Consider the following 27651-nt stretch of genomic DNA (forward strand, 5'->3'; position numbering starts at 1 on the left):
TGAATTTTGCGCGCCGTAGTTTTTATTTTATGGGTGCCTCGATTCACTGCCATTAAGTTTAAGAGATATTAATTCTAAAATTTTATTTAGGAAAGCCTTGGACGATTTTTACTTGTAACTTTTATTGAAGTTTTAAACGGTTTTTAACTTAGTGTATGCTTGCTTTTTATATATTTTGGATATTCTTTAGTACTTCTTATTACTTGTAACCTTTTAGGAAATCAATGTTCCGTTGTTCCCCATTACAACTCAAAAGTTCCCTTGTTCCCTAAAAGTTATTTTAAGATATCCCTTCTTCCCTAAAACCCCTGGAAGGCCCTCGTTATTCTTCCAACGTATTTAATGTGTAACGGGACTCATTTTGTTTACAGGAAATTACTGAACCTCCTCCTCAGACGCGGTGAGTCATTGGACCAGAAGTTTGGATGGATTACTTTAGTTCACTCTTAGAGAAAAAGAGGCATTTTTTAAAGACTCTGGAAAAACCGTTAAGTTGAATAAAAGAACTGAACAGCTGTTAAATGATAATTTCCAGTTCAACATTAGCTGTTTGAATGAAGGTAAATTTTTTTATGTTCGAGCCATTTGTAGTGCTAGCTACAGAAAGGAAAATTACAAACTATGCTTTACTATAAAAAAAAAAAGAGTCATCTTCAGCTGTTATAGATGCTTACTGTACATTTAGAGCTGGCAAAGGTGGTTGGTGTAATCATTTTTATACACTTATGAAGGTCATTGCCAGATTTTCTGTGGAAGAATCAAAGTGCATCCCTGAGCTTCTATCCTGTACTTCCAAACCATGTGGTTGGAAAGTACCACAAAGGCGGCAACAGAATGTCTCTAAATCTTCAGTTATGAACACCACAGTGAAAAGAACAAAGCCAGAATCCAAGGTAATTACATGCAATTTGTACTACTTTGTACGAGAATGATGTGACGATTAACACAAAAGGAGTTTTTGTCGGAAACGATCTGCATGGTGAACAAGCAGGTAAACGGAAGAATAGTGGAAGCCGCGAACCAAAACGTTTGTACACGGATTTATGTGGACATGGGCTAAAGCAGTGTAAGGACAAGTCCAGGATGGTCCAGCTCCTTTACGCCCGTTGCTCCACATGACAACGGCCTTGAGGTCACGTTTGCAGTTTACAGTTCACGTTTAAACCGCAGGAAGAGCTTCCAGCGGTAAGTGATTTTCGGCAAGGTTTTTCGCCACTAAAAATTGTACAGCCTCGCGTTTAAAGGTACGAAGTAGCTTTTTATATCCGTTTGCGATTTGTTTGTTAGATTTTTGATCTCGAATCAATGAATTATTCCTGTTTTTTGGGCGATAAAAGTGATGCACTTCGACTTGACGAAAAACAACATGGCGGCACTAAACAATGAACGCGTTGTTCAAATCGATTTTATATTCCCTTGCTGTTCTAACATAAGAAAGTTTTCTGTTCCAATCCAGAGTTAAATTTTTTTTTTCTATCTTGTTACTGAATTCAAAACTTAAGTCAGTCTCTGTTTAGTTCCTATTTTAACGTATCACTCCGCGAATTTCATTTGATTTAGCTTATTTCTTTGTAACTGGGGAGCCCAGGTTTCATAACGCCTTCTGGTTTCTTCTGAGGTCATTTGCCAACTTAAAATTCCTATACGTATTCTTATATTGTATTATATTTTGGCTAAATAAAAATGAAATGACCTCAACTGAACTGAACTGAACGCCTTGCTAAAATTTGAAATCTCGGCAACGTGAAACTGCAAAGTGCCAAAATAGCTTTTAGTGTAGACAATTCAGAAATTAGATGGGCCCATTTGGTTCCATCTTGAACTGTTCTGACTCTTTTCTTTTCTCTTTTTTCTTAATGAAATTATTTTATTTTAATCATATTGTCATGTACTATGATGACTGTTTTCTCTTCTTTTTTTTGCCATCTATGTGCTTTCTTCTTTTTTTTTTTATGGTGCGTGTCTTAAGATGTTTTGTATGTCTAGTTATTGTGATGTCCTGTACATTCGACACTACTTTCAAAGAACTAGTTGCAAGCTCGAAAACCTTACGGTTATCTAGCCGCTAGGCATTTCCTTCTATGTAATAATATTTAGTTTAAATTGTAATTGAATATTCTACGTGTTAAGTTACTAATTATTCAATAAGTTTGACAAACCCTGTAATGGAAATGTGAATAAAGTGTTGTTGTTGTTGTTCTTTCTGTCCAAAACGGCCCAGCGTGTTCCAAACTCGTTCTAGAGAAACTGGGGCCGATTTGGCCTTTGGGGTCCATTTGGCTCTTTTCACTTTACACATCACAAGCACAGCAACAAAACCTAGGGAGAAGATAACACCAGTGATGACACGAAGCGGCGTAGGATAGTCTACGAAAAAAAAAACACACACAAAACAAGGATACAGTTAAACAAGATGAATGACTTTCATAGCGGTGTCTAAAGTATTGCCAGCAACTGTGCAAAAGACATTCAGGATAACAACATCACCTTGAGACGCAAAGCGACCGATTCAACGACAACGTTATTCGACAACAGTAGTAATGTGGAAAAGATGATTTGCACACACCATAAGGTGCGCGTTCATGACAACACAGTCTCCAAACTGTAAAGAAACTCTTTTGCACCATTGACTTTTTGCTGAATACTACGCGCGCCATCATTGGTCGTTACTCATGACCTGTCAGAGTAAATACACACGAATGACTTAACAGAAAAATTGTATTCTCTGCTTTTTCCAAAGTGGCGTACAGTTTACAAGATGTTTGCATTACTCATTATTTTTACTGAATTAAACGAGCAGAGGCCGCCACGAAATTTGCTTTTGGCGACTTCAAAACATCCGTCGACCAACTGCAACAAATCGAGCTCTACTTTTCTGTTCATTGCAGAAAGAAAAGAAAAAATCATGCGATGTTTTCGTTCAGTCATAGATCAGAGAAAATGGCGTCAAAATGAGGTAAGAACATCAATGACACAGGCCGATCACCACACTTTGACGTCATTTGCTGTCTTTTACTGAACAGTCGCAGGACAATACGGAATCTTTTACTTGAATGGAAGCCTTTAGGGGGTGCTACACATTTCCCAACGTAATGCCGCTTCTTTCGTGCTGAGCAAAACTCCCCATAACTTAAGCCCGGTTTACACAACAGAACATTTTTGGCACGGCTCGGGTGAAATTGGATGGCACGGGTGCTAAAAAAGAGCTCTGCAAACTTTGTTTACACTACACCATTTTTACCGTACCAAAAATACCGTGCCAAAATTTTTGGGCCCGCGTAAGTTCCCTTGGAGACATGCGCAGTTCAATTAGAAGCAAAGATGGACGACGAAACCTTCGTGCTGTATCTCTGAAGAGAGACAGTTCAAAGCTCAACTGTGGACACCCAAGTTGGCAAGAATTTGCCGGCAAGAATCCTTTTATTTTAAAAATGAAAGGAATTAAGGAAACTTTTTATATTTCTTGTGGTTATAATGTTGACAAATCCACCCATCGATAGGAACGTTTGGTCGCTTCTTTCATAATTGTAAGTAATTCTTTTACGTCGCGTTCTTTCCAAGTTCTTTCCAAGAACGTCCGCGTGATTTTGGTGGAGAACGAGCACTGAGCCATCTTGAAATATACGCAAGAAAACTGCTAGCCTATATGAATTAAGGCACAAATTTGGCCCGTCAAAGTGTTTTCACTATTTGTTCTATCCGAACCGTGCCGATTTTTTCAGCACCCGAACATTTTCACACGTACTCGGAGTACCTCGCCGAAGGTCCCAGCACGGGTAAAAATTTTGGTTCGGCAAAGATGAAATTTGGTACGGACAGGTTGTTTACACTGCCAATTTTATCCGAGCCGAACCCTTTTTGGGGGAGCCCGTGCCATTTTCACCCGAGCAGTGCCAAAAATTTTCTGTAGTGTAAACCGGGCATAAGTTGTCAGCGCTAAGCCGTCTGTCGTTGGTTAAAAAATGTAACGGACTGTGTTTTAAAACATTTTTTTTTCTTGACTTTATTGTAGTATCGATGGACTTGGTCATGTTCCAAATAGAAAATGGCAATAAGTTTGGCCTACCAGGTTTTGAAGTTGGCTGTGTTGTTGTAGCAGGTCTTTCTGAGGTGTGGCTTTTAGGTTTTCTTGAAGAAGGCGAAGTTGTTGAATATGTTGCAGGTTTAACCTTTGTAGAAATCGTCGAAACATGTAGGTTCTTTGATAGGGGATCCTTCTCTGTTCCGTACAGAATTAGCGACCAGCTGTAAAGAAGACCTTGAACAAACAATTTAAAACAAGAAGGTGGTCAGAAAAATATCAAATGAGGTCACTGGAAGAAACTCTTATTCATAAACAACAGTTTCACGATCCACTTAAATCAAGATTTAGCTAACTGGTTTTAACACAAGCGAAATTCTCCTAGAAAGGAAACTCCTGATAATGAAGAAAACACCTAAAAATATTGTAGGATGTTTCTCCACTCCACTGCGGTTTGTTCCCACCTTCCATCCGAGGTTTAGAACCTCTGGATTATTCAAGCCAACATTCAATTTCCCCAGAAATTTCGAAGTATCGAGATTCCAACTCGCTATATAATCTAGTTATACGGAACGTAAAGAAGACAAAATGAATGGTTTTCGGTGGGCGGCAAACGTCTTGCTTCGTAGAAAAGTGACACTTTCGATGTCAATCTATTAAGAGCACGAATGCATTTAAATATCTGGGCGTTGTATCGGATATAGTTTATTCCTTTACCATGGCGGGGCTACTAATCTAACAATGACAACATTACCAGTTTGGATTGAAAGCCAGGTCTTAAGGTAGCGTTTTTACTACTACTATCCTGCTAATAGCATTATTGTCAGTCTTTTATTCTTTGTAATTTTTAAACAGCAGGACTTATATTGATAGCACTTTTCTCTACAACTGACACAGTTATCCTTGATAAGTATGCATTATTTAGCAGTTATTAAAAGAGCTGAGTAGGATATGAAGAATTCCGCGGATCGAGGAGTTTGTATGTGACTGAGTACAAACTAAACAAATATGTAGCTAATACTGTCGATAATTTTCCAAGACTGATTTTTTTTTTTTTGGCCTTTTATGTTCACAGTTATCATAGTAAAATGGCACAGTTGCTGTCAGTGTTCATTTGCTTCATTAACGCGGAATATTCTCTTCTGACTCAAAATGAAATTATCGTGGAGTAATACCAGAAGCATTCTAGTAATACTGATCCCCCCTTAAAGTTACCTTATGTGTAAGTACTGAAAAGTATGGGGAAGGGTTTCATAAGGATGTTGATGCTGGAAAAGTATGCTTGACAAGTTAACCTCCAGAACTTCAAGAGCCAACTGCCTCAAACCCAAAAAATAACAGTGGTATAGCTGTGCGTTTCGGTGATGTCAGTTGTTCAAAGTTTCAATATCATAGTTTGACCCGGACCATTTTTAAATGAACCAATTTAAAATGCCATGTGGGACACATGACCCACTTTGACTAATTTCTAGATTGAACGCTGTGAAAGTTTTCCGCTATGTTGTTCATTTGCACCCTTGTGGTGTCATTTGGTCGTCCCTGGCACTACGCAGGCGTAAACAATTAACATTACCTTAAAACGTTAAAAGTCACTCACCGGCTGTTGTGTAATTTGGGTCCAAATTTTCAATTCTGAGCTTCCACTGTCCTTTAGGATCTTCTCCCCAACTGAATAAGGTAGTGATATACCAGTTTGTCAGGTTTTTGTCTCCATATATATTGTCCACTCTCCTCTGACGAGTCAATGGAGATATGGTTCCACTACGCGCAATCAGCTCCAAATACAGGTCTCCACGACGCTCAAAAACTAGATTTACCCTCACTTGAACGTGCTCCAGAAATTTAATGGTGCAATTACCAACTGTCTCCGTAACCTCTGAAGGTATCACTCTGTCAAAAAGGGGTGTTAGATAACAATTATTTACCGAGGTGGAGGTGGAGGTGGATAGTGGTAAAATTTACCGAGCCGCGAAGCCATAAGATTTCCTCCAAAAATTTTAACCCTAGTATGACGTGGCCTGGTTGTGGAAGAGTTAAGATTAATAAAGTATTTTGGGGGCAGGCGAGTAATTTTTTAATTGTTAAGTCTTTTATTCCTTTTAAAAATATACCGATTTTCGTACCTACCAACGACGTGTTTACTAGCCGTGAAAATGGTTAAGTTTGAAACAAGTTGCATGAAGGACAAAGTCAACTGGAAAGGGAAAGGAAAGTTGACGGATTTATCTTTTTTTAACGGTGGTAAATTGAATTTACTAACAAACAACAAACTATTGAAGCCAGTTGTTGTTTTTATACCATCGCTGTCGGATACAGTGACGATATAATGCTGTACGGTATCATTTTTATTTTTTCCTCACTTTGCGAGCGGGTGGAATAGACCTTTTTAGCTTGTATGTTTTATTTTCCCAATTCAGACCACGTGATTTTCTCTTGGGAATTTGACTTTTGTCTTTTCATTAATTATGCATATACATATGCACGTGGATGCATGTGCATAAGACGACAATTGAAAGAAACAGTTCCGTGGGGTACCATAACGTGGTCTTCAATGGGAAAACAAAACATACAAGCTAAAAAGGTCTATTCTCAAACTCCTGCCATCCTGCAATCTGATTGGTTCTAGGAGCGGGCACTTTTTTTACAATCTTTCTCGATAACCCGGGCGAAATCGTTTACTGCTTTATTCACAAGTTGTTTGTTGTTTGTGAATGAGCAGAAGCAGTGACTTTAAACCATTTTCCTTTAAACTTGCGCTCTTATGAGTACTGGCTAGAAAAGTTGAAGTTTACTATTTAGAGAAAATGTCTTAAGAGAGAATCAAGGCAATCAACCGGGAAAAACCGCTTGAGTAGCACAAAATGGCGGCTCTTAATGTCACTCTAGCAGCTTAACCTACGTTATAAGTACTGCAATCTTGCTTTTATGCACTGTTTATTCGACATTTTTGCTCTGTTTGTAGTTCCGCTTTCCATGTTTGCTGTCTGAATTGTTAAAGCTTTGAACACGAGAATCGACAAATGCAACAACGAAAGAGCCCCCTAAACAACAACAACAACAACAACAACAGTAAAGGGGAAGAGGAAAGTCACAGCTACAATACAAGGTTACAATAGATGGCCTAAACAACGACAAGACTTTACAATACAATCAGCAGAATAAACTAACATAAAACGCTGTAAGTAAATAACAATTACGAAGAGGGACTAAGATAACGTGTAAAACAACTTTATAAGGCGGGGGACTTCAACTATTACCGTCTTCTGACCACAAGAAATTTAGTAATAAATCCTTTATCTTTTTCCCAAAAAGAAAGACGATCGCTTGAGTGTTATAATTGAATAAGGAATAGAGCTCCAAATTTGAGTACCGATTCTCGTGAAAAAGGCAGACATTTTATGGGTCCTAGAGAACTTAACAAAACAAAAATCGTTAGAGAGATATTTTTCTGTAGTTATTGTTCATCAGCAACAACAACGAACAAAATAAAAAGGTTCAAACCTGTTTTCATTCCCGCCCTTAATCTCACATCTCAGCTGTGAAGGCACTGTATTCCACTGTTTTGCTAAGTGCACCATCAAGCCACCATCCATAAAGCCAAAGCCAAAATACCTACTGACAGATAAACCAGCCTTGTTCGTTTCCCAGAATCCATCGGTGAGTGAAACTCCTTCTGGTGCGTGTCTCGCACTTCTTACTATAATGTGTTGTACGTCACGCCATGTAAGGGAGGGGCTTAAAAGTAAAAAATTATAGTTTAAATAGTAAGGAAGGAACTAAGGAGCAAGCAGGCAAGTAGACAGCACGTAAGTAAGTGCGTAATACAGAGTAGTTAGTAAATAAGTAAATTAGTAAGTGAGTAGTATATAGTAGAATATCTCATTAGCGTGTGGTGCAATACATTAACAGGCAGGTAGACGGCAAGTAAGTGATTAAGTAATACAGGGTAGTTAGTAAATGAGTAAGTAAGTAAGTATACCTTCTGATAAGGCGATGTTACACTGGACGATTCGCAACGACGACTTTTAGTGCAACAAAACGTTGTAACATTGTTGCGACGAATGGTCACAACATTGTTCCAACATTGCAACGCTGTGTTTCGTTAAAAATCGTCGTTGCAAATCGTCCCGTGTAACATTAGGGACCTTAAGATACTCTGGACGCGGTCGAGGAGGACGTCAGCCGGAAGTGAAATGTTCAATTCTTGGAACTAATTAGCATAATGCCAAAGCGTCGACCTGAAGTCGCGACGGTGAAAACTAGAAGTTTGGCCGCCTCGTAAAACGGTGAGTTGGTTTTCGTGTTTTCAGTGGAGAAATTGCTTTTCGTAGAGACACATTTAAGTGTTTTTAGTGTGGTGTTCTCTCAAGATTGACTCTTATTTTTTTGCTATCAAGCCTTTTGGGTTCAGTGTTTTGGCGGCAACTGAGAATGAAAGCGCTTAGTCTTTCGACACAAATGTAACACTATAACTGTGTGTTTTTAAGGGGACAACGTTCTCGCTTTAGTATAGTATTTGAAAAATTTAAGAGTCGAGAAGTCGAATAAAAATTGTTGGAAAACAAAATCTAGGCTTGTAATAAACTTGAACATGTCGGAGAAAATTGAGATCTTGAACAAGACGCCATGGTTCATTTATTAACTTTTATAATTTTATTTTGTTCATTTTCAGTTTAGCGATGGAGCGGTCTGAAGATCAAAATCTCGCCTTAGTACGGGAACTTCTCATAGCAGAACCATATCGTTTTAAAGCAGGATCTAGAACAACGGAAAGCGAAAAAGTCTGGCAACAAATAGCTGATAACCTGAACTCCGATCATACCCTCAAGTTTCCCTTGAAGAAATTTGTTTTTTTTAGAGGAACCGGAGTCATAGCTGGCAGCACAAATTTTTCTTCCAATAAAAGATCGTTAAGGTATCAATCAAGCAAGACTTCACGAGTTTTTCTAAAAGACATCATGGAATTAAAACACCAAAGCATTACTTTAAAATATCCTCTCTCGTCAGGCGAGCCGCACTCAACCCAACCTGCTCAATCTTAATTTGTTTTTCCCGCGGAGGTGGCGCCGTCCTCGCTCCAGGCTTTCTCCGTTCTCTTTACCGCCGCGTCCAGGGTATCTTAAGGTCCCTATTACCTTTACAGCACATCAAATCACACCCGTCAGTCCCAAGGGACGTGTTGTTGCACGGGCGTCCTTTCCTCCGGAGAGTAAGTAAGTAAGTAGTATAGTGGGGGATATTTTAGGCATTTTTTTGCGCTGGAATCTCGCTAACGCGCGGTGTAATACATTATTTCATCATTTCATTTCATTATTTCACGAGGGTGATACGTGACAGTAACTACAATTGCACATAAGATTGTGGTTTTCTTAGAAAACAAAACTGCAATGATATATAAACCTACAGTAGCAATAGCCTACATGTACAACCTACGCCAGGGTCATTTAAATCTTAAACACCACATTTCATGTTAAGGAGTACATAAGGGCAACGTCAGTCTAATGGAAGGGTGGGTCCCGGCCGGGGGTAGGTACTCGACAAAGTTTTATGGTGGGAGGCTCCGCCCCAGAGACCAACCCCGTAGTACGACAGAAAGAGTATCTTCGTATACCTTCTATTGACAAATGGTACCCCTTCCACATACCTAGTTTAGACTTTTGCATCCCTTTTAGCTGCTGTAAATGCACTGTCTTTAAAAGGTGAATAAATCACAAAAAAAAACGGACGAATTCTCGACTATTTCACAGCCATAAAATGCATCTGTAAGCCCTTTCGGATCTTTTTACAGACCGAAATGACAGATTCTCCTACTACCCGGAGCGGGGGGAGGGGGTTGGGGGGGGGAGAGCTACTTCCCATACATTCTCTTCAATGAAATCCAAACGATGTTGTCACAACTTGCAAAGCGCATTACCCAAAAACCAAAGATCAACGGTTTTTGAGAAGGTTTGCTCTTTGTTTTAATTCGCAGAGTTTAAAATGTGCAACATATGGCTTATAAGAACCACCGAAGAGTTGAGCCATCGAGTAGTGTTTCGCTCCAAACCTAAGGAAAGTTAAGGTCGATTCAAGGAACCGAGCTTTCACCTATAGTTGTCATTTGTTTATTAGGATCGCTTTGACTTTTAACTTTGAATTCAAGGTGTTGATTGATCGTAATAAACGAAGTGTAATGTTATCACTGTTGTTATGAAGTGAGAATCTGTTTATCTGTTTTTCCCCAGTAACTTTTATCAGCATCATAACTTCTTTAAACTTTCGATGTCCTCGCGCGGCAAAACGATGTTAACCTATAAACTCGATCAAGGTAGTCTCCAGCGCGGGTTATTGTCGGTTTAAGAATTTACACGGTTGCAGTGACTGCCGCTTGCGTTTTGCAAGTTCATTACCAAAGGACTAATACGATATGCGAAAAAAGCAAAGAGGCATGATATTATTTTTATAATTATTGAATAATTTCCTCTGCCGCTTCGCTTCTCGCTTCTAAAATATTTACTGTGGGAAACAAACTACAATATTATTATCCGCTGACCACCACACGAAGTGACCGCTTTGCAAGTTGTGAGAACATCGTTTCTCAGTCCCATACCCCGTCTCCCCTCCTCCCCCTGTTCCTACCCTTTTACATACTTCAAATAATGAAATCCCTACCCTTTAATATACCTAAAGCCTAAAGCCTGAAGGTACCCCTTTCAGGCCAAGCCTCTTCGTATAGGCCCTTATAGGGAGTATACCCTGGGGTCCTGGTTGATCCTCTTTCCTCATTCTGAGCCTATATGGTTACACGACAGAAGATCAAATAACATTCAAAGCATTAAGACTTACTTTGCTTCTAGTGTCAACGCAATAAGACCTGAAGCCATCGCTGTAGCTGCTGATGTTGCTTCGAAGTTTTCAATGCATCCTGATTTCTGATCAGCAGAAATCTGCGGAATAGGATAGTAATTTAGTATACAAAAATATCTCTAGACTGTTGCCTGAATAATATACACAAGAAAACCACCTGAATAATATCTCCACAAGAAAACCGCCTAGTCTCCAAGGGTGCACTCCCTTATTTGGTCTAAACGGGCATGTGCCGCTGAACAAGTTATGGTTTTCGGGTCTTGAGTCTTTCACTATTAGCGTCTTGAACGGGGTGTCTTTTAAGACCGGAAGCCTTTAAAAAAGTATGAAGTTTCGCGACGAGCGATCTACTTTTGTGATACAGGCTCAGAGTTTAAAGGAGTCGGTGGTACACCTCTACCCAGACCTCCCTGGAGTGCCCTCTCAGGCCAGGGGGCCTGTCTCTCGAAAGCACGGAAACTTTTCGGGCCCGAAGGCAAATTTTAAAATCCAAACCTGTTGAATAGTAGCACCGTTCGTAGCCCACAAACCAGCCAATTTTGCTTCGTTAGCTGATACTTTCATTGTACCATTGTTAAAATTATTGAAACTTTGAATTTGAATGTAAATACGGCAAACACAAAATAGCTTTCCGGGCCCGAAAAGCTACCGGGACTTTTGAGAAACAGGCCACTGGCCCATATATTATAGAGCTCATTGCATTTCCTTACGTCCAATACACCAGTTATAAGGTGTGAGAAGTGCTTTGCCCGGGGTTAAAACTAAACAGCTACCATTACGGAATGTACGCCGAATGAAGGATTGTAGTCGATAACCGTTCTCAGCCGAGTCGCGGAATCGGAAATTAAGGGTTGGTGAGCATACCTACTCATACGTATTATCTACAATCTACACATTTCCTTTAAATGCCTTTTAAAAACTTTTTGACAGGAGAAAAGAAAGAAAGGCCTAGTGGAATCACTGGCCGTAAAAACGTTTGTCATATTAATGGGTTAAAGTCATATCGCTATACCTTATAGGCAACAAGATACCTTAAAATACTATTCTTTTTTTGCCCTATCAATCTGCAAGATATCACAGATCACTTGAACGCTCAGTTATCCACTTTGAACAACCTTCAACAAAAACCGTCACGGTTTGTCGCATTGATTGCTTTTCTCACTTGCAAAGCAATCCAACCATCCATTCGACTGGTCGAACTAACAGTAACAAAACTGTGAAGAAGACAACGACTGCTCGGGGACTCAAAAAGCTGGTCGTTATCATATTAACGAAATTGTAGAATAGGGAAAGACTTTTGTTCCCGAAAAGCACATGGTTGTAATAACTTTAAAAGGGGTCCTCCGTATGGCGAGGGTTCGGTTTTGAGGTAGAAGTGCAAACAGCAAACCATATCCAAGTGATTTGACCACTTCACTTACAACTTTCCCGACTCCTTTCGCTGTGTCCCTACTGTAAGCAGAGGCCATTATACCAGCACAGTCTTCCGCATAGGACGGTCTAGAGTTATCCTGGTTCACACCACTGATTGCAATAGTAAAAATACTATTAACATAACCATTATAGGCACAGCTGTCACCAATTAAGCCGCCATTCCCAGTTGCAAAGGTGTAGATAGCACCCTTGCCCCTACGACCCTGAAATACAAACAAGGCATAATCTATTTCAGTTGCACAATGACTTTTACTGAAAACATCCAACGGATGACGTTACCCTTTGTGCACACGCATGAGCAATTAGAGCCCAGCTGCCCGGTTAGCTACCCCGGGGGGGGGGGGGGGGGGGCACTCAGGTATTTTTTGGGTGGGTATGTGCCGCCCGGGACCCCAAATTGGCACCCCGTTCTAAAAAAAAATTCCCCTAACATTGATAACCCGTTCTAGAAATGGGCCAATTTTTTATACTCCGTTCTAGGGTGCAACAAGAGTACAACACTTTGCTTGTTAACGCATTGAACCGTATTTTTAAAAGCAATCTGTCCTTGCATAATTTCAAATGGCTGCTTACAAAACTGGAGCTTTCGTGCGTTCGAAATATTATACCCCGTTCTAGAAACGCCTCTGAAATGGATACCCCGTTCTAAATCAGGAGCTTCAAAATCACGACCCCGTTAGGCGGCATATACCCGTATAGGTAATGTATGGGAGTACCCCCCTCCGGGTTAGCTACCCACCATTACACCTCTTAAAGAAAGAATTTTGAAGGGGTAGACTTACTTAATGGTGGTGACCAATAGGTCAATTAACTCCAAGCAAATAAATAAGTATCGCATTGCACTGTTTATAGCAGAGCTCCACGCCCGCGCGGAATTCAATTTGCTTTCAGTATACGGCAAACGTTGAATGAATTGAGAAAGACATTTTATAAAGCATCACTCGAGAACTTTGCTTTTGGCCTTGGCTAAATCTATGTATTACCTGCTTTATACCAAGCTCGATAGCTATTCCCGTAAGAATTTCAGGGCCCTCAACTTCCGTAGCCGTGTCCCCAGGTCCCCAACTGTTTGAATATATGTCAATTTTGTCGTGTTCATGGTACAGGGCAGATGCTCGTCCGGCATCGGTAGACAGGACATGGTCATCAAAAAGGCGAATACCTGTAGAAAAAGAAAGGTGCACATACACTGTAAAATTTGTATCTTATTTTGGGACTGTATAATAGCGTTTGACGTGACTGCATAACAGTTTGCTGGTCTCTCAAGAGCGATGCTGGTTCTAACCTCAAACTCGACATCTAACCACTAATGTTTGAGCCATACTTTAATTTTTTTTTCAATTTACGGTTGAAAATCTCCCCTCTCACACACCCTGCGTCCCCCCATTTTCAACCACTATTTTAGTAGGGACTTGGAAACCCGTTCATTAGGTGATTCCATACTTCGACAAATGTCCCTGAAGATTACGAAATTGATTCCCAATTCTTTAGGCATTCGCAGGATTCCGGCACAGTAAACTCCAGGGGCAGAAACTTATTGGAAATATCTACCGCATTAAATTTGCGAATTTTCAACGGGAGGACTGTTGGTGACCTAGAAGGTGAAAAGACCTACTTTCACTACAACGGCAGCAGTGTCAGAGATTATGTCATAGGCTCTAAAGCTATACTTCAAAATGTGCGATAGTTAATTGTTAACCCCCTAATGCCACATTTGTCAGATCACTGTCATGTGACTTATGCTTTTAAAGCTATTCTAGCTGGCAGCCCAGTTTCTTCTAGCTGCTCGAACGGATGTGCCTTGTAAGAACATAATAGACTATTATGGGATACCAAACTGAAGTGTAAGTTAAAATAATGTCTGGAATCACAAATAGTTCAGTCTAAACTACAAGCGGCCTTAAGAAACGATAATGTTGACACTGCGGCTGAATTGTTTAGTGAAACTCTGGTGGAAGCATGTAAAAAAGCCGGCTTGAGAGTCCAACGTAACAAAACTAAAGCCATACCACAAAATAACTGGTTCGATTTGGAATGCGAAACTGAAAAAGAAAACTTGAAATCCCTTGGGGAACAAATTTCTCAGGAGCCAAATAATTCCCAGCTGAGGCACCTTTAACAAGACAAAAAGAAGAAATTTAAACGGACATGCAGACGGAAAAAACGAGAGTTTGTCAGTAAGAGTATAGGTGATATTGACCTCCGTAATCCTCAAGATACCTGGAAACAGATAGGTAAAATCTCTAATATTAGAAAACGGCAACCACATGCAACCGAAACAGTAAGTACGGAACAGTTTTATGAATACTTCAAACAACAAAACGCGGCTCCAATGAACGGCGACCAGACAGTTCTAAAAGATACTGGAGTTATTGAGGAAGAGGCAGGCCACCTAGACTATGCAATATCGGAAGAAGAAATTGATTTCGCAATCAAAAAACTGAAATTAAACGAAGCTCCAGGGTGTGATAAAATATTAAATGAAGTGCTAAAAACCGGGAAAGATATCATAAAAGGTCATTTACTAGAGTTATTCAATCGTATTTTAAGTTCAGGTAAATATCGTACGCTCTGGAGTTTTGGCCTCATCGTCCCTATACATAAAAAGGACGATCGATCAAAAGCTGAAAACTACCGAGCATCACGTTGCTCTCTGCATCAGGTAAACTCCTCACATCCATCCTCAATGACCGGTTGTATGATTACATGACCAAAAAAGGGATTCTAAAAGCAGAATAAGGTGGCTTTAAAAAAAGGCACGGTACAGTAGATAGCATCTTCATCTTAAAAACACTCATAGATAAGTTTGTTTAATCTAAACCACAAAAACGCAGAAACTTGCTTTTCTCGTGTTTTGTAGATTTTAGAAAAGCTTTTGATCGCATACCCAGGCAAAAATTATTCGAAAAACTCAGAAAAGAAGGAATTAAAGGGCGTTTTTTAGAAATAGTAATGTCCATGTACTCAAAAGATAAATCAGCAGTCAAAAACAACAACAAAGTGACCGAAGCTTTTCCATGTTACACTGGAGTTAAGCATGGTTGTATGTTATCACCCACCCTTTTTAATCTCTATCTAAGTGATCTACTCGAATTTTTAAACTCACCAAGCTCAACCGATATTCTGCTTGATGACTCTGAAAGACCTAAAAACTGTTTATTATATGCGGATGACTTAGTGATCTTTTCGCGGTCAGCAAATGGACTGCAAACACTCCTCAACAAGTTAGAATCCTACCGTGAGAAAACTGAACTATCTGTAAATCTAGACAAAATAAAAGTCATGATCTTCAATAATTGTGGTAACTCCTTAAATAACTACTCTTTTAAGTATGGAGTAAATAAACTAAACAATGTTAAATCTTATAAATATCTGGGAATGACACTGAACACGTATGGAAATTTTAGGTTAGCTAGAAAAGAGTTAAAAAAGGTTGGGCTTAAGGCACCTTATAAATTAAGAAAAGAGATGGGTGACAACTTTAGAGAAAATATTATGCTGACAATTAAGCGATTCGATGCTCTGATATCCCCCATACTTCTCTACGGAAGTGAAATTTGGGGTGTTGACTGTAACGGCCAAATAGAAAAAGAAAAAGAAAAAGTTCAAATTAAATTCTTGAAATGGTTGCTAGGTGTAAATAAATACTGTAAATACACAACAATGCATGTAGGGCTGAAACAGGAAGATTCCCAATAAAAATCGAAGCACAATATAGGAATTTTAAGTTTTGGATAACTCTAACCAAACACCCAAAACACAAATTATCACAGGTGGTTTATAATGATATGAAGTGGAGGATGAATAAGGAATTATGGAGCCAAAAAATCAAACGCGTATTAGACCAAATAGGGCTGGGATACCTCTGGACAAAAGCACATGAAAATGACATAGGAATCTTGAACATTATCAAACAAAGACTGAAAGACATCGAATTACAAAGATGGTTAAGTGACGTAAACAATGACGTAAGAAAAGACGCCAACCAAAAGAACAAACTAAGAACCTTCCGAAAATTTAAAACAATAGAAAATTATAAATCTGAAGATTATCTCCGTCAAGTAACCAACATCCGGCACCGGATAACTCTAACTAAACTCCGTCTAAGTAATCACAAATTGGCGATAGAGACAGGTCGGTATGTAAGTCGTTATAAGAAACCGGAAGAGAGGATCTGTCCTATCTGTAAAAAAAACGTAGAAGATGAAATACACTTTTTAACTCTGTGCCCAGCGTATCAAGAAAAAGGAAGTACTTTATTTGAATACTTAAACAAAAAATACAGAATATCAGTAAACAGAATGGCACCAGATGATGTTTTTCTGTTGTTAATAAACCCTCCGAGCAAGAACAAACCAGTGCAAAAGTTAATTGCAAAATACGTTTTCGATTGCTATGAGAAAAGAAGATCATTAGTTCTTTAGGTTAACATTGATTATAGTTCCACTAGTGTGCAATTTGTGTTATGATTTTAAATTATTCGGATAAAGTCGATGTACATAGGACTGTATAAGACTCCAAATAAAGCATTGTCTTGTCTTGTCTTGTCTTGTAATGCTCCCCCAGGGGGGGGGGTGGTACTCCCATATATGAAATAGATAGGCATGTCCTCCACCCTTAATAGGGTATCGTTTTTGCCCTTGTTAGCGTCGTGTTCTGGTGTGATCCTTACATACGGTACCGTTATTATCTCAGCCAAAATTTAGGTGCATTAACGCCCAAAGTATCTTTTGAAACTGAACTGTGTGTTACCATTAATTTCTTAGTTTTGTTTCTCCCTTGAATAGGGTGTAAATTTTCGTTTTTCTCATTCTTAAATAGGGTCTGGGCTTAAGACCATGGGCGGCACGCACCTACCCAAAGTTGTTGGAATGCTAGGTGAATCTACTGTTATTTTTCTTTTTTTGCCCCCGCAGGGCACTCTAGTAGCTCGCGCTTATATTAAGGAAAGTACTTACAGTTGAAATATACAGTCATAAAGTCAATATGATAGAAAAAATCTCGATTTGCTTGAACAGGGGCCGCGAGGAATCGGTAGGTAATGATGACGTTTCTATTGTTTGCGCCCGCAAGTACGAAATGGTTAGGATGACGTAAAGACAGAAAATCCCGATGGGACCGCTCAGGTAGATTTTGTGACATTTTTTGTGCAGTCATACTTCGATACTCTTTTGTGTTACGCAGCGACATTCTGTGGAGCAGTTGTTTTGAAAGTTATGGACCAAAAGACACTCGTTAAGCGCAGATGAGGTTATAAGGTGCGTTTAACTGTGCATATAATAACACTTGGGGAGTTTGCCAAACAAATCACAAACTTTGATATATATTGGAAACCTTGCCACACACTCTTTCTCTCTCTTTGACCGGAATAAGACTCAGCCCCAAACAAGCAAGACGAGTGAACAACGGCTAGCTTATCACTAGCAGAACGATGGACGATCACAGAAATTCGCCGATAATCAAATTCTGTGCTGACTTATTCCCTGCTCACAGATGTCCTTCCGTTATAAAGTTTCAAATAAGACTAGAATGCGCGAGCGTGAATCAATCGAACGTCCTTTTAATTTCTAAGGCTTACTTTCCGACAAATAAAATAAACTGAATGTAAAAAGGGAAACAGTAAAAGCGAAAAATTCAACTTCTAATTAAATCTTTTCTTATGGTTTAGAATAAAATATTCTCGAAACTGAGAATGTTTTGATCAAAGCTGTGTAAATCGAGCTGAAACTGTGCATGGAACCTTGCGTTTCCTGTATTTATCTCACCTATTGTATGGAATATGTGTGAAAACCTTCCTCGTTGTATTTCAAAGAGCTACACAACGAGCAAGAATACTATTGACCGACAATATACAGAACGGGGGCAGCTGTAGTGTCAACTATTACTAGTTGAATATCGTTATAGAGCGGTTTTCATTTGAGTGTCGAAAAGTATCTGGTTTTGCACTTTCTACACGATGCGATTGGCTTAAAAGATTCGCGCCACCTTTTCATCCAATCAGAAGTAAAACCAAAGCCAATTGTGACGCGCTGGCATGCATTTTCCCGCGCTTTGCGTCAGCCACATGTAATTACTTTGAGTTTTGATTGGTTCAATGTATTGTCTGTGTCCTATGTGATTGGCCAGAGTAATTACTTTGGTTTTGATTTTACGACACTCAAACGAAAACCACTCTATCGTGTATTAAAAGAGCAACAATACCTTATCATATTGCTCGCTCGCTTCAGGCTCGCTCGCGCGGCAGCAATGAACCTGTCTAAAATTAGGGTTCAAAGGGACAATTCCTGTTACAGTTATAGCGAAGCATCCAAAATAGCGCATGCACGTTACACGTGCCTATGTTTGGAACGACTAAGAGTAGACTGTGTTCTCTGACTTTCCCAAACGTAAGATATCTTTCTTGACAAAAAAAAAAGATTCTTCTAACAAATACTCATACCCTCCTGTACTGTGTCAGTGTACATTAAAGCTCTTAGAGGTCTTTGGTGAAACTGTCATTGAAGAAGGCAATCACATTAACCTACAATTACCTGCAATTTGGGCGTTGTATGCAATTCCCACACCACACAAACTGTTATTAGCCACTCCGGCTATAACTCCAGCACAGTTGTTACCATGTCTAGGGAAAATTCAGAAGAAATTAGCTTCACACGAATCCGAGTAAACGTACACAGACGTGTGCGTTTACGGCTTCCATGAACGCCGAGATCGAAAACCGACATTTTTGAACACAGTCTCAGGCCCGTTTCTCAAAAGTCTCCGTAATTAACGGGCCCGGAAAGTCGTTGTTATTATTCCAGATAAATGTTTCAATAGTTTTTCGGATAACAGAATAAAACTGTTGGTTAACAAAACAAAATAAAATTGCTTGTAAGCTAGGATCCGCGCACTTTTACTATATTTGATTTGGGCCCGGAACTTTCGAGAAACGGGCCCTACGAGTAGAAAAAAAAAATTTTTTCATTAATTTTCTACAACGTACATTTTAAATCTCTCACGGCCGCACAAAACAAAGTAATTCTTTGAATCTGTCGAGAATTCTCCCAAGCCCTTGAGTGTTTTTATCTGAGGCTATGCAATTACAGGAAAAACGTTTTCTATTGGTTTATAAATTAACCCCAAACAGGCTCCTTATAAATTAATCACCTCCTCATTTCTTATCTAACCTCTAAGCAAGCTTGACTGAACGCTTTAAGATAGGTTTTTTGTTCTTGCTAATCAGAGGGTTTCAAACCCTTAAAAGCACCCCTTTGTCTACAAAAGAATACATAATGTAGAGCATTTGACATTCGACTTTTAAGATAAAACAGCCATATAAATGCAGACATACCCTGAAACTGTACCATGCTTTGGAACTGGTATTGGATCATTGTCCACATAATCACGACTTACTGTAGAATTCTTGAAAAGAAAAAGTATAAATAGTGCCATAAGTTTATACACAATAAAACTTAAATATTCCATCAAACATTCTAAATGAACGAATGATTTTATGTATAGAGAGAGAGAGTGACTGAAGAAATCAATCAAAACGTGATTTATTTTCTTGCTATAAATTGCAGCGGCATATAAAAACAAAATCTGATAGGTCGATCTTGGCTCTCACTATTTTGAAGAGGGCAGGGGAATAAATTAGAAAGAACCCTGAGATTTCAACTTTCCTGATAAGGTCGGTGTATTGCTTTTCAAGCCAGGCTTCAAATTTTCAATAGCCCAGGGAAATCCCAGCCTCCAGGCCTAGATGACAGCCCCATAGTAATTCTTCGTATATACTTCAAGTCCTTCAACATGGAATCTGTGCGTAGCAGTTTGCATATGAAGTACAGTAAACACCCACATAGTAAGAATAAATGGATTAAGAACATCAGGCTGAAATTTTGCCCAGAAAGCACCATAATAATTATAGAAGAACCAGTCCAGCCTGATAAATAAAACATGTTCTTATATCATAAGGGAGGGGGTGTTGGAATAAAAAAGCAATGTAACTATGGTTACTGCTGGCCAATATTAAAAAACTTTAACAGCTGGGGTGTCTTTAGGATTTTTGTTTACCTACTTGTTTATTTATTTATAATAAAATATGCTAACTAAATCCCTGGTAACATATTATGTGTTGTATTTGTGAAACAAAGTTTAAGAACATATTAAGAACATCTTCAGGCTGATTTCTCACTAAGCACCCGATAAATAAGAACTAGGTCAGCCTGAACCCTGAAATCATGTGTTCTTATATAAATGCAGGTGTTTACTATACAGTGTAAAAACAAAACATAAACACATGTACACACACACAAACAAACAAAAATATGTTTTGTTGTGTACGTATAAGTTCAGTTGTGGTTCAATTATTTTTATCACTGGTTTAATCCATTCTCACCTTCGACTACTTTTGTTGACTTTTTCACAGCTACAAAATGCATCTAAGGGGCTATTTACACACCAAAATGACAAATTTCCCTACCCTTTTATGCGTGTATACTTCAACTAGTGAAATCCCTACCCTTTCATATACATGAGGCCTAAAAAAGAAACCCCTTTCAGGCGAAGCCCCACTGTATAGGCCAGTATAGGGATCACCCTATGGGCAGGGAACATGTCCTGTGTACCTACTGTGAAGTGATCAATCATCAATTTTAATGATGACATAGAATAGTTACTATGAACTTTCTCAACTAGAGTAAAGATAAAAATAATATTGAAATCATTACATAGTTTGAAGAAAGTTCAGGATGATTTCCATCAACTCCATCATCAACTACTGCCACCAAAATTCCTCTTCCTGTGTATGCTGGCCAGACAGAAGTGATGTTGAAAGTAGGATTCTTTGGTCTTGTCTACAAAAGCGAAAAAATCATGCCTTTGAGAAAAAATAATAGCTGATTTTGAGCTGTTCAATTCCAAAGCCTATTCACTTTGCTTGAACAATTTTTGCTTACATATGTAAACTATAAATGAAGGGCCCAGGGCAAAAAGAGCGTATAAAGTGACAATTTTGCTAGAAATAGAAAGTTGCTCTAAAATCACCAGATTTTCCCATGCACCTGTTACTTCAATCCATTTTGTTTCCTTTCTTTCCCTTTTCCTTTTTGGCCTTTTTCTTGTGCACTCCAACTGGCAATTGAAAAGCATCATTAAGCCTGGTAGTCTCCCTCGCAGTTGTTTTTTGGATGTCACGCAATGCTGCCTCTCCTGCTCTTTTGGGGGAGCATTGCGTGACATCCAAAAAACGGCTGCAAGGGAGACTATAAGCCTGGAGACTTCCAAGTCAAAAGTGCTTTTCAAAGAAATGGGATGGGTTTCTGCTGAGATTTTTGAGGAGCAAGTATATATTTGCACTGAGTTGGTTACTTCACTTTCTTCTTTGCTAGTGATCCCTAGCCTGTGCACAGACCCCCCTCCCATCCCCTCAGAAAAAATCGAACAAGCAAAGGAAGTCTATGATTCACTGTTGCTAATCGTGTATGGAGGCCACATTATTTTTCCCAGAATGTGTGGAAAATAATTTGATTGGCTGTTACTTGTAGATCACTTCAGCATGTAAATGAAAGATTTTGATTGGCTTTAGGGCCTGCCATCAAAACATAGCAGGCAATCGGAAATTTATCACATTCACGGACAACTACACGCATGTAGTTATTTAGATCCAGGGATTTTGGAGAAAAGAAAAGAAACTTAAATCTTTAAGGAAAGGTTTTTTAGCTGCACTAAAAAGCTTTAGGCTTCAAAGTGGTCAAAGAAAAACCGGAGCTAAAAGGCACCCCTGCAAGATCAAATCCTGACACAAACACCTACAGAGACATAAAACCACAGGAAATAATAACTCAATATGCATGAGACATACCAGCTTCATGGCCTGTAAATGTAAGAATCAAAGGAAAAAATAAGATTTGTTCAGTCAAAGTTTATGGTATTCCATACACTGGGATGAATAATGTAGGTGCTATATAGCCTGTTCCAGGCATTCAGATCGTAGAGCGCGGTCGACAAATTGATGAGGAAAAAAAAACGGGATTTGTTTTTTTCCCCTCGTTTCCTCTGCATAACTTTCTGGCTCCCCATTATCTGAACACAGCGCTATACTTTCTGAATGTCTGGAACAGGCTAGGTGCTATAAAGAAAAGGAAAAAAATGTGTGTTGCTCAAGCAAACGCGATATAGTCATGTTTAACACTATGACGAGCTTATGAGTCACCTCTAACATGTCAACACTATTTCAAACTAATGACTTTCCGTATCCAGTGTGAAGGCTTCAATAAGTAGGGCTTGTAAGAGCATTTTTCTTGCTCAGTATAGAGTAAACCTATTTTAAAAAATCTCACTCTCTCAATTGCTGGATGGAAATAAGTCGCATGCACCAGCATTTTGAGAGCTGGTATGAAATGAAACACAAGCTACGCAAATTGTGGTTGGCAGAAACTATTTTTTTCAATTTATGTAAAATTATTCCCATACACGATTAACGATGGTGAATCACAGATGCCCCTTCTCCGATTTTTTCTGAGCAGAGGGAGGATCTGTAGACTAGCTAGGATCCCGCGCTCAATCCCCAGCTGTAACCTTGAATCCTTGTCTCAACTTCTTTCACTTTACATGTAGCTTGAAGTACCCATAATACCTGTAAAATGAACCACTGGGGAAGGGGTGGGGGGGGGGAACGAGGTAAAACAAGTGAACCGTCAGCTTCAGTTTTGTTAGCCAGACGATGGTTAATTTGAGAAATTTTAAATCAATATACAATATCTTATTTTCTTTACAACAGCTGAAAATAAACAGAAAAGTGAGTAACTTACAAGGTACCATTGTTCCTCAAACAAAGGATCATTAAATCTTGGAGACAAAAGTTGATAACTTTTCTCTTTCTGTTGCATAAACCACCCAATCTGAAAAATTGTAAGTGAAGATCATTAAATGTACTAAAAAAAAGTGGGTGCCATGGTATGCCACACTCTAAATCCTGACAGTTCAGCTACATTACCTTATAAATATGACAAGTATTCCTCACCAACTGACATGTATGAAAAATATCATCTGTTCAGCAGCACATACCTGCCTAGGCTAAATAAGGGGGTGCCCCCACCCCAGGTATGAAGGCATGTTTATAATTTGGGAAATGGGTCGTTTTGTGTTTATCAGGGGTAAGGGAGGGGGGCATTGGTATTGATATTGGGTGATGGTTCAACAATCAATGTCTCCCGAAGCAGACATTATAAAGGAACGGAACCAAAGTTACTTGTTGTTATTACCGCACATGTTGGACTTTACCTTGGGTTCCCCATCTAATATTCTGTCAATATCCACAGACTCAGCTGTCTTTTCTGGTGTTTGTTCTACTTCTGTCCTTTTAAAAATGTGATAGTCTTCAAAAAGCTGAGAACAGATAAGTCAACTTTATTTCAGTACATGCCATGTAGTGTAAATTACATAACTCACAACTGTATTTATTTACATTAAATTCACACCTCATCTTTCTCTAACTGCCTATGTGCAAACAGGCCCCTGAAAATGTGAAAGGTTTGAACCCAGGAGTCATTTCATAAGTAAGTGAAGTATGACTGTCCAGGTGAGCATAATCCTGAATAGGACTGTTGTTGACAGTGACTGATGTTTCAACAACCTGCGTGGTATACATTTTCAGAGTCAAAGTGAGTTGTATCACGCCTGTTGATTGGTCATAAACTCTGGCTATTTATCTGATTGGTCAATCAAGTTGTGGTGTTATTGGTCATCTGTCAGTTAAGCTGTGATGTTATTAGCTATAGCCCTAGAATAGCAACTCTGACACCTAACTTGCACAGAGGGAAGTTAAACAATTATTACATTCAGTCAAACAGGCCAGAGAAAAACACACAAAAATGAGTAACTTTGAGTAGACAATTCCTATAAAAATCTTGTTCTACCACCCTCCTAGCTGCACATGCAGAAGTTCTTAGGGCTTCATCATGCGTTCTTTCCCCACGATCGGCCGCTGAAACAAGTGGTTGATACAGGGCTCGAAATTACACTAATACGGTCGCCAATGCGACTAACATTTTCTCCTTGGCAACTAAAAATTCTGGTTTAGTTGCCAAAGTGGTTACCAGATTTCTCTATGATTTAGATTTAAATTAAAAGAGTAAAGTTAAAATGAACATTTCATCTTATCTTGCTTAGCTTTCATCATAAAAAATGTGCCAAATCGCATAAACAAAGTCAGTTTACCTCCAAATTTATACCGACTTCTATCCATATTTGCAAATCTGATCGATCGCGCCATACTATGCAGGGCTTCTGATATGTCGCGGAAAAAAAGTCAAATTAATTTTCATGGGATTTTTAGGGGCAAATTCGCGGAAAAATCAGCCGATTTCGCAGGAATTTTCAGGGCAAACTTCGCTGAAAGTGAGAACAGCGTTTTTAACATTTTTCTAGAAGAGGACATCATTTGCTCTTTCAACAACAATACGCTCCAGAAATGAACCAATGGCAAAGTCTTTAGGAGCTGGCTAGTGCCCAGTTTTTCACAACATAATCTATGCTTGATAGTTTCGCGACGTTGTTTACACATTTCAGTGACGAAGTTTCAAGATAAATTTGCAAGTTTATGGCAAGTAAATAGCCCCAATAGCTGAGATATGTTGTACAGACATGTATTTGATAAGATTTCTACTGAATCTCGTGGTATTTTGCGTGTTTTTGTGAATTCAGTGGCTCCAGCACGACTGTGGGAAATTTCAGAAGCGCACACTATGAATCTCAGCTGGGGTTCGCACTTATGTATCGGTCAAATCGAAGCTTCAACATCCCCCCCCCCCCAGGGCAACCCCTCCGGGCATTTGACTTTTTTCAAAATTATTGTTCAAATTCCCCCCTACCTGAGCCAAAATGCCCTTCAAATGCCCCACACTGGGGTCCATTCTGGTGATCAAATGCCCCCACCTCGGGGACAAAACTCTCGTGCATTGCGGCGGAAATCGCTGCTACAAGGTCACTGAATGCTCAGCTTTTCTTTGTGTTGCATGCAACATACAAAGCGTTCTATAAAAAAATCCCAGCTACTAAGATTACTACATTCCATACATGCGATATTCATGACCATTCCACTGTAATTGACCTCGGTAATTGAGCCTTTTATTGTTGAATTGAATCGCCAGTTTACAGTAGGTCAGGATATAGGAATTGTAAGCACAACTTAATACAATCATACATTCAAAGCCTGAATCCAATGTTAAAAATATTAAAATGCAAATACCTTCAAATATAGCACGAAGCTTGTTTAAGCCCTTTCCTCGTAACCAATTGGCCACAAAGGCACAATCTTTCCACGAAAATCCTCTACGCGTCCGCCATGATAGCTCCCAGAGATTTCACATGAAATCGAGGTTATGATTCAAATTCCCCATCCCCTCCCGGGACGGCAAATGTGTCAAATGCCCGGAGTATGCCAGGGGGGATGTTGAAGCTTCGATTTGACCGATACATTACAAGATTCTTACGTTCATGATAATATTGAACGTTCCTCAGTCCATTGTAAAATTTAATGACGACCAAAGTAAAATTGGGTTGATTTCTTTCACAAAAAAAGTGTAGCAGATCGTACCGGATCATGCGCAAAACGTCAAAGTGAGCGTTGTCAAGCTTAGCAACGAATCAAAATATCATTTGGCTGCTGTCCGTGTAAACTTTATGTAGAACAATCGCTTTTTTTCTTACATTTAGATGAGTGACCGTGATTCGGGGTTGTCAACCCCCCACGTCTTCAAATATTGAGAATTGATAGGGAAGGGATGATAGATGACGTCATATCACACGGCATATGGCGTCATTTGAGCAATAAATACCGATGTAAATACCCCATAAGACAGTTCATATTAAGCCACATTATTGCTTAATGGTATGCCAGAGTTCATGAGGAACGTGCCATGTTAACAGTAAAATTACTTCAAACAACGCAAAAAAATTAAAGTTTTAGGGTCAGAAAGTCGAGCTGAACTGAATTTGCTACTACTGCAGCCAGCGTTGTTACAGCTCTCTTGTAGCACTTCTTGAAGCCATTCTGCACACAGGGAGCCCACACAATCTGTTTGTGTAGCCGATTGTTATTTTATAGTAAATGTAGTGGATTTACCGTTTGCTTCACCTATAGCGATATATCGCTATAAATATGTATATAAATCAATGATAAATAAACGTTGAATTACCTTACCTGTGGTATATAGTCCTTATAATAAAAGATATATATGGAACAGTCAACGGCGAACTCAAACTCCTTCAAAATCGCTCAAAAAACCGCTTTTGAGGTAAAACGACGACTATATACCACAGGTAAGGTAATTCAACGTTTATTTATCATTGATTTATATACATATCGCTATAGGTGAAGCAAACGGTAAATCCAGAACATTTACTATAAAATAAAACCCCGGGCAATCAGTTACACAAACAGATTGTGTGGGCTCCCTGTGTTCTGCAGCTCTGCAGAATAGCTTCGTAAGGGAAATCTTGGCTTGTCTAGTTTTCCTTTCTTGGTAAATAATACAGTTCCCATTTTTAGCAATACGCGTTTCAACGATACAATGGTGATATTGAAATGGGTTTTGAGTAGATTTAACCAAATTTAAACTGGAAGAACTCACATGTTTGTCATAAACGAAACCATGCTTGAACGACAATTGCTTCGCGTCCTGTAGACTTCCACGTACTTTCACAACCCAGATATTTCTATAAACATCTTGTGTAGAATCTACCGTCCCCATCAAATATATTATCCAAGAGAAAAAACTTAAAAGTTTTGTTTTCGAGACCGCCATTGAGGTAGAAATTTCCCGTCGCAGTGATCGCGAGAAATGGTCGGACGTACATTTGTGCATATCAATGAGCCATTAAGATGGCTGGCTAAACATGTCTGTCATACCTGAAACCATGCTTGAAGGACAATTGATTGGCGTCCTGTAGACTTCCACGTACTTTCACAGCCCAGATATTCCCATAAACATCTTGTGTAGAATCTACCGTCCCCATCAAACATATTATCCAAAAGAAAAAACTTAAAAGTTTTGTTTTCGCGACTGCCATTGAGATAGGAATAGCTGTAGAAACCTCCCGCCGAAGTGCATCGGGAGAATTGGTCATACATTTATGTATACCAATTAGCTATTAAGATGGGTAGTCAGGGGTGTTACGAAAACTAACACCTAAGACCCGTCTTAGCAGTTTCGAGATTATGAAAACTAAGACCCCCTAAAATCGAATCCTTCGAAATATGAAGTCCAATTGTAACCGAAATAGGTCTAATCTATCAAATTATCTTATGTTCGATTCTTTCCACCGAGTTTTAGATCAAATTTAATGGTAAATTTAGGGGTCTTAGTTTT

The 27651-nt window shown here is 39.1% G+C and overlaps 1 protein-coding gene and 1 pseudogene across 1 annotated transcript in view; one reads left to right on the plus strand and one right to left on the minus strand.

Annotated features, from left to right (window-relative positions):
• Positions 1-27033, minus strand: part of LOC140945341 (furin-like) — a 33558-nt gene extending 6525 nt beyond the window's left edge. The window contains exons 1-13 of the mRNA XM_073394376.1: positions 26914-27033; positions 23564-23668; positions 23092-23181; positions 21010-21135; positions 19632-19702; positions 18832-18920; positions 13285-13463; positions 12289-12504; positions 10847-10947; positions 7523-7756; positions 5619-5911; positions 4067-4258; positions 2160-2367 (exon numbers count right to left, since the gene is read on the minus strand). Of these exons, the coding sequence (XP_073250477.1) occupies positions 2160-2367; positions 4067-4258; positions 5619-5911; positions 7523-7756; positions 10847-10947; positions 12289-12504; positions 13285-13463; positions 18832-18920; positions 19632-19702; positions 21010-21135; positions 23092-23181; positions 23564-23668; positions 26914-27033 (2024 nt within the window). The remainder of the gene's footprint in view (positions 1-2159; positions 2368-4066; positions 4259-5618; positions 5912-7522; positions 7757-10846; positions 10948-12288; positions 12505-13284; positions 13464-18831; positions 18921-19631; positions 19703-21009; positions 21136-23091; positions 23182-23563; positions 23669-26913) is intronic.
• LOC140946626 (uncharacterized) lies at positions 14634-16837 on the plus strand (annotated as a pseudogene).
• Positions 27034-27651: the final 618 nt, after the last annotated feature.

This window comes from Porites lutea, chromosome 8, assembly GCF_958299795.1.
Source record: "Porites lutea chromosome 8, jaPorLute2.1, whole genome shotgun sequence".
NCBI lineage: Eukaryota > Metazoa > Cnidaria > Anthozoa > Scleractinia > Poritidae > Porites > Porites lutea.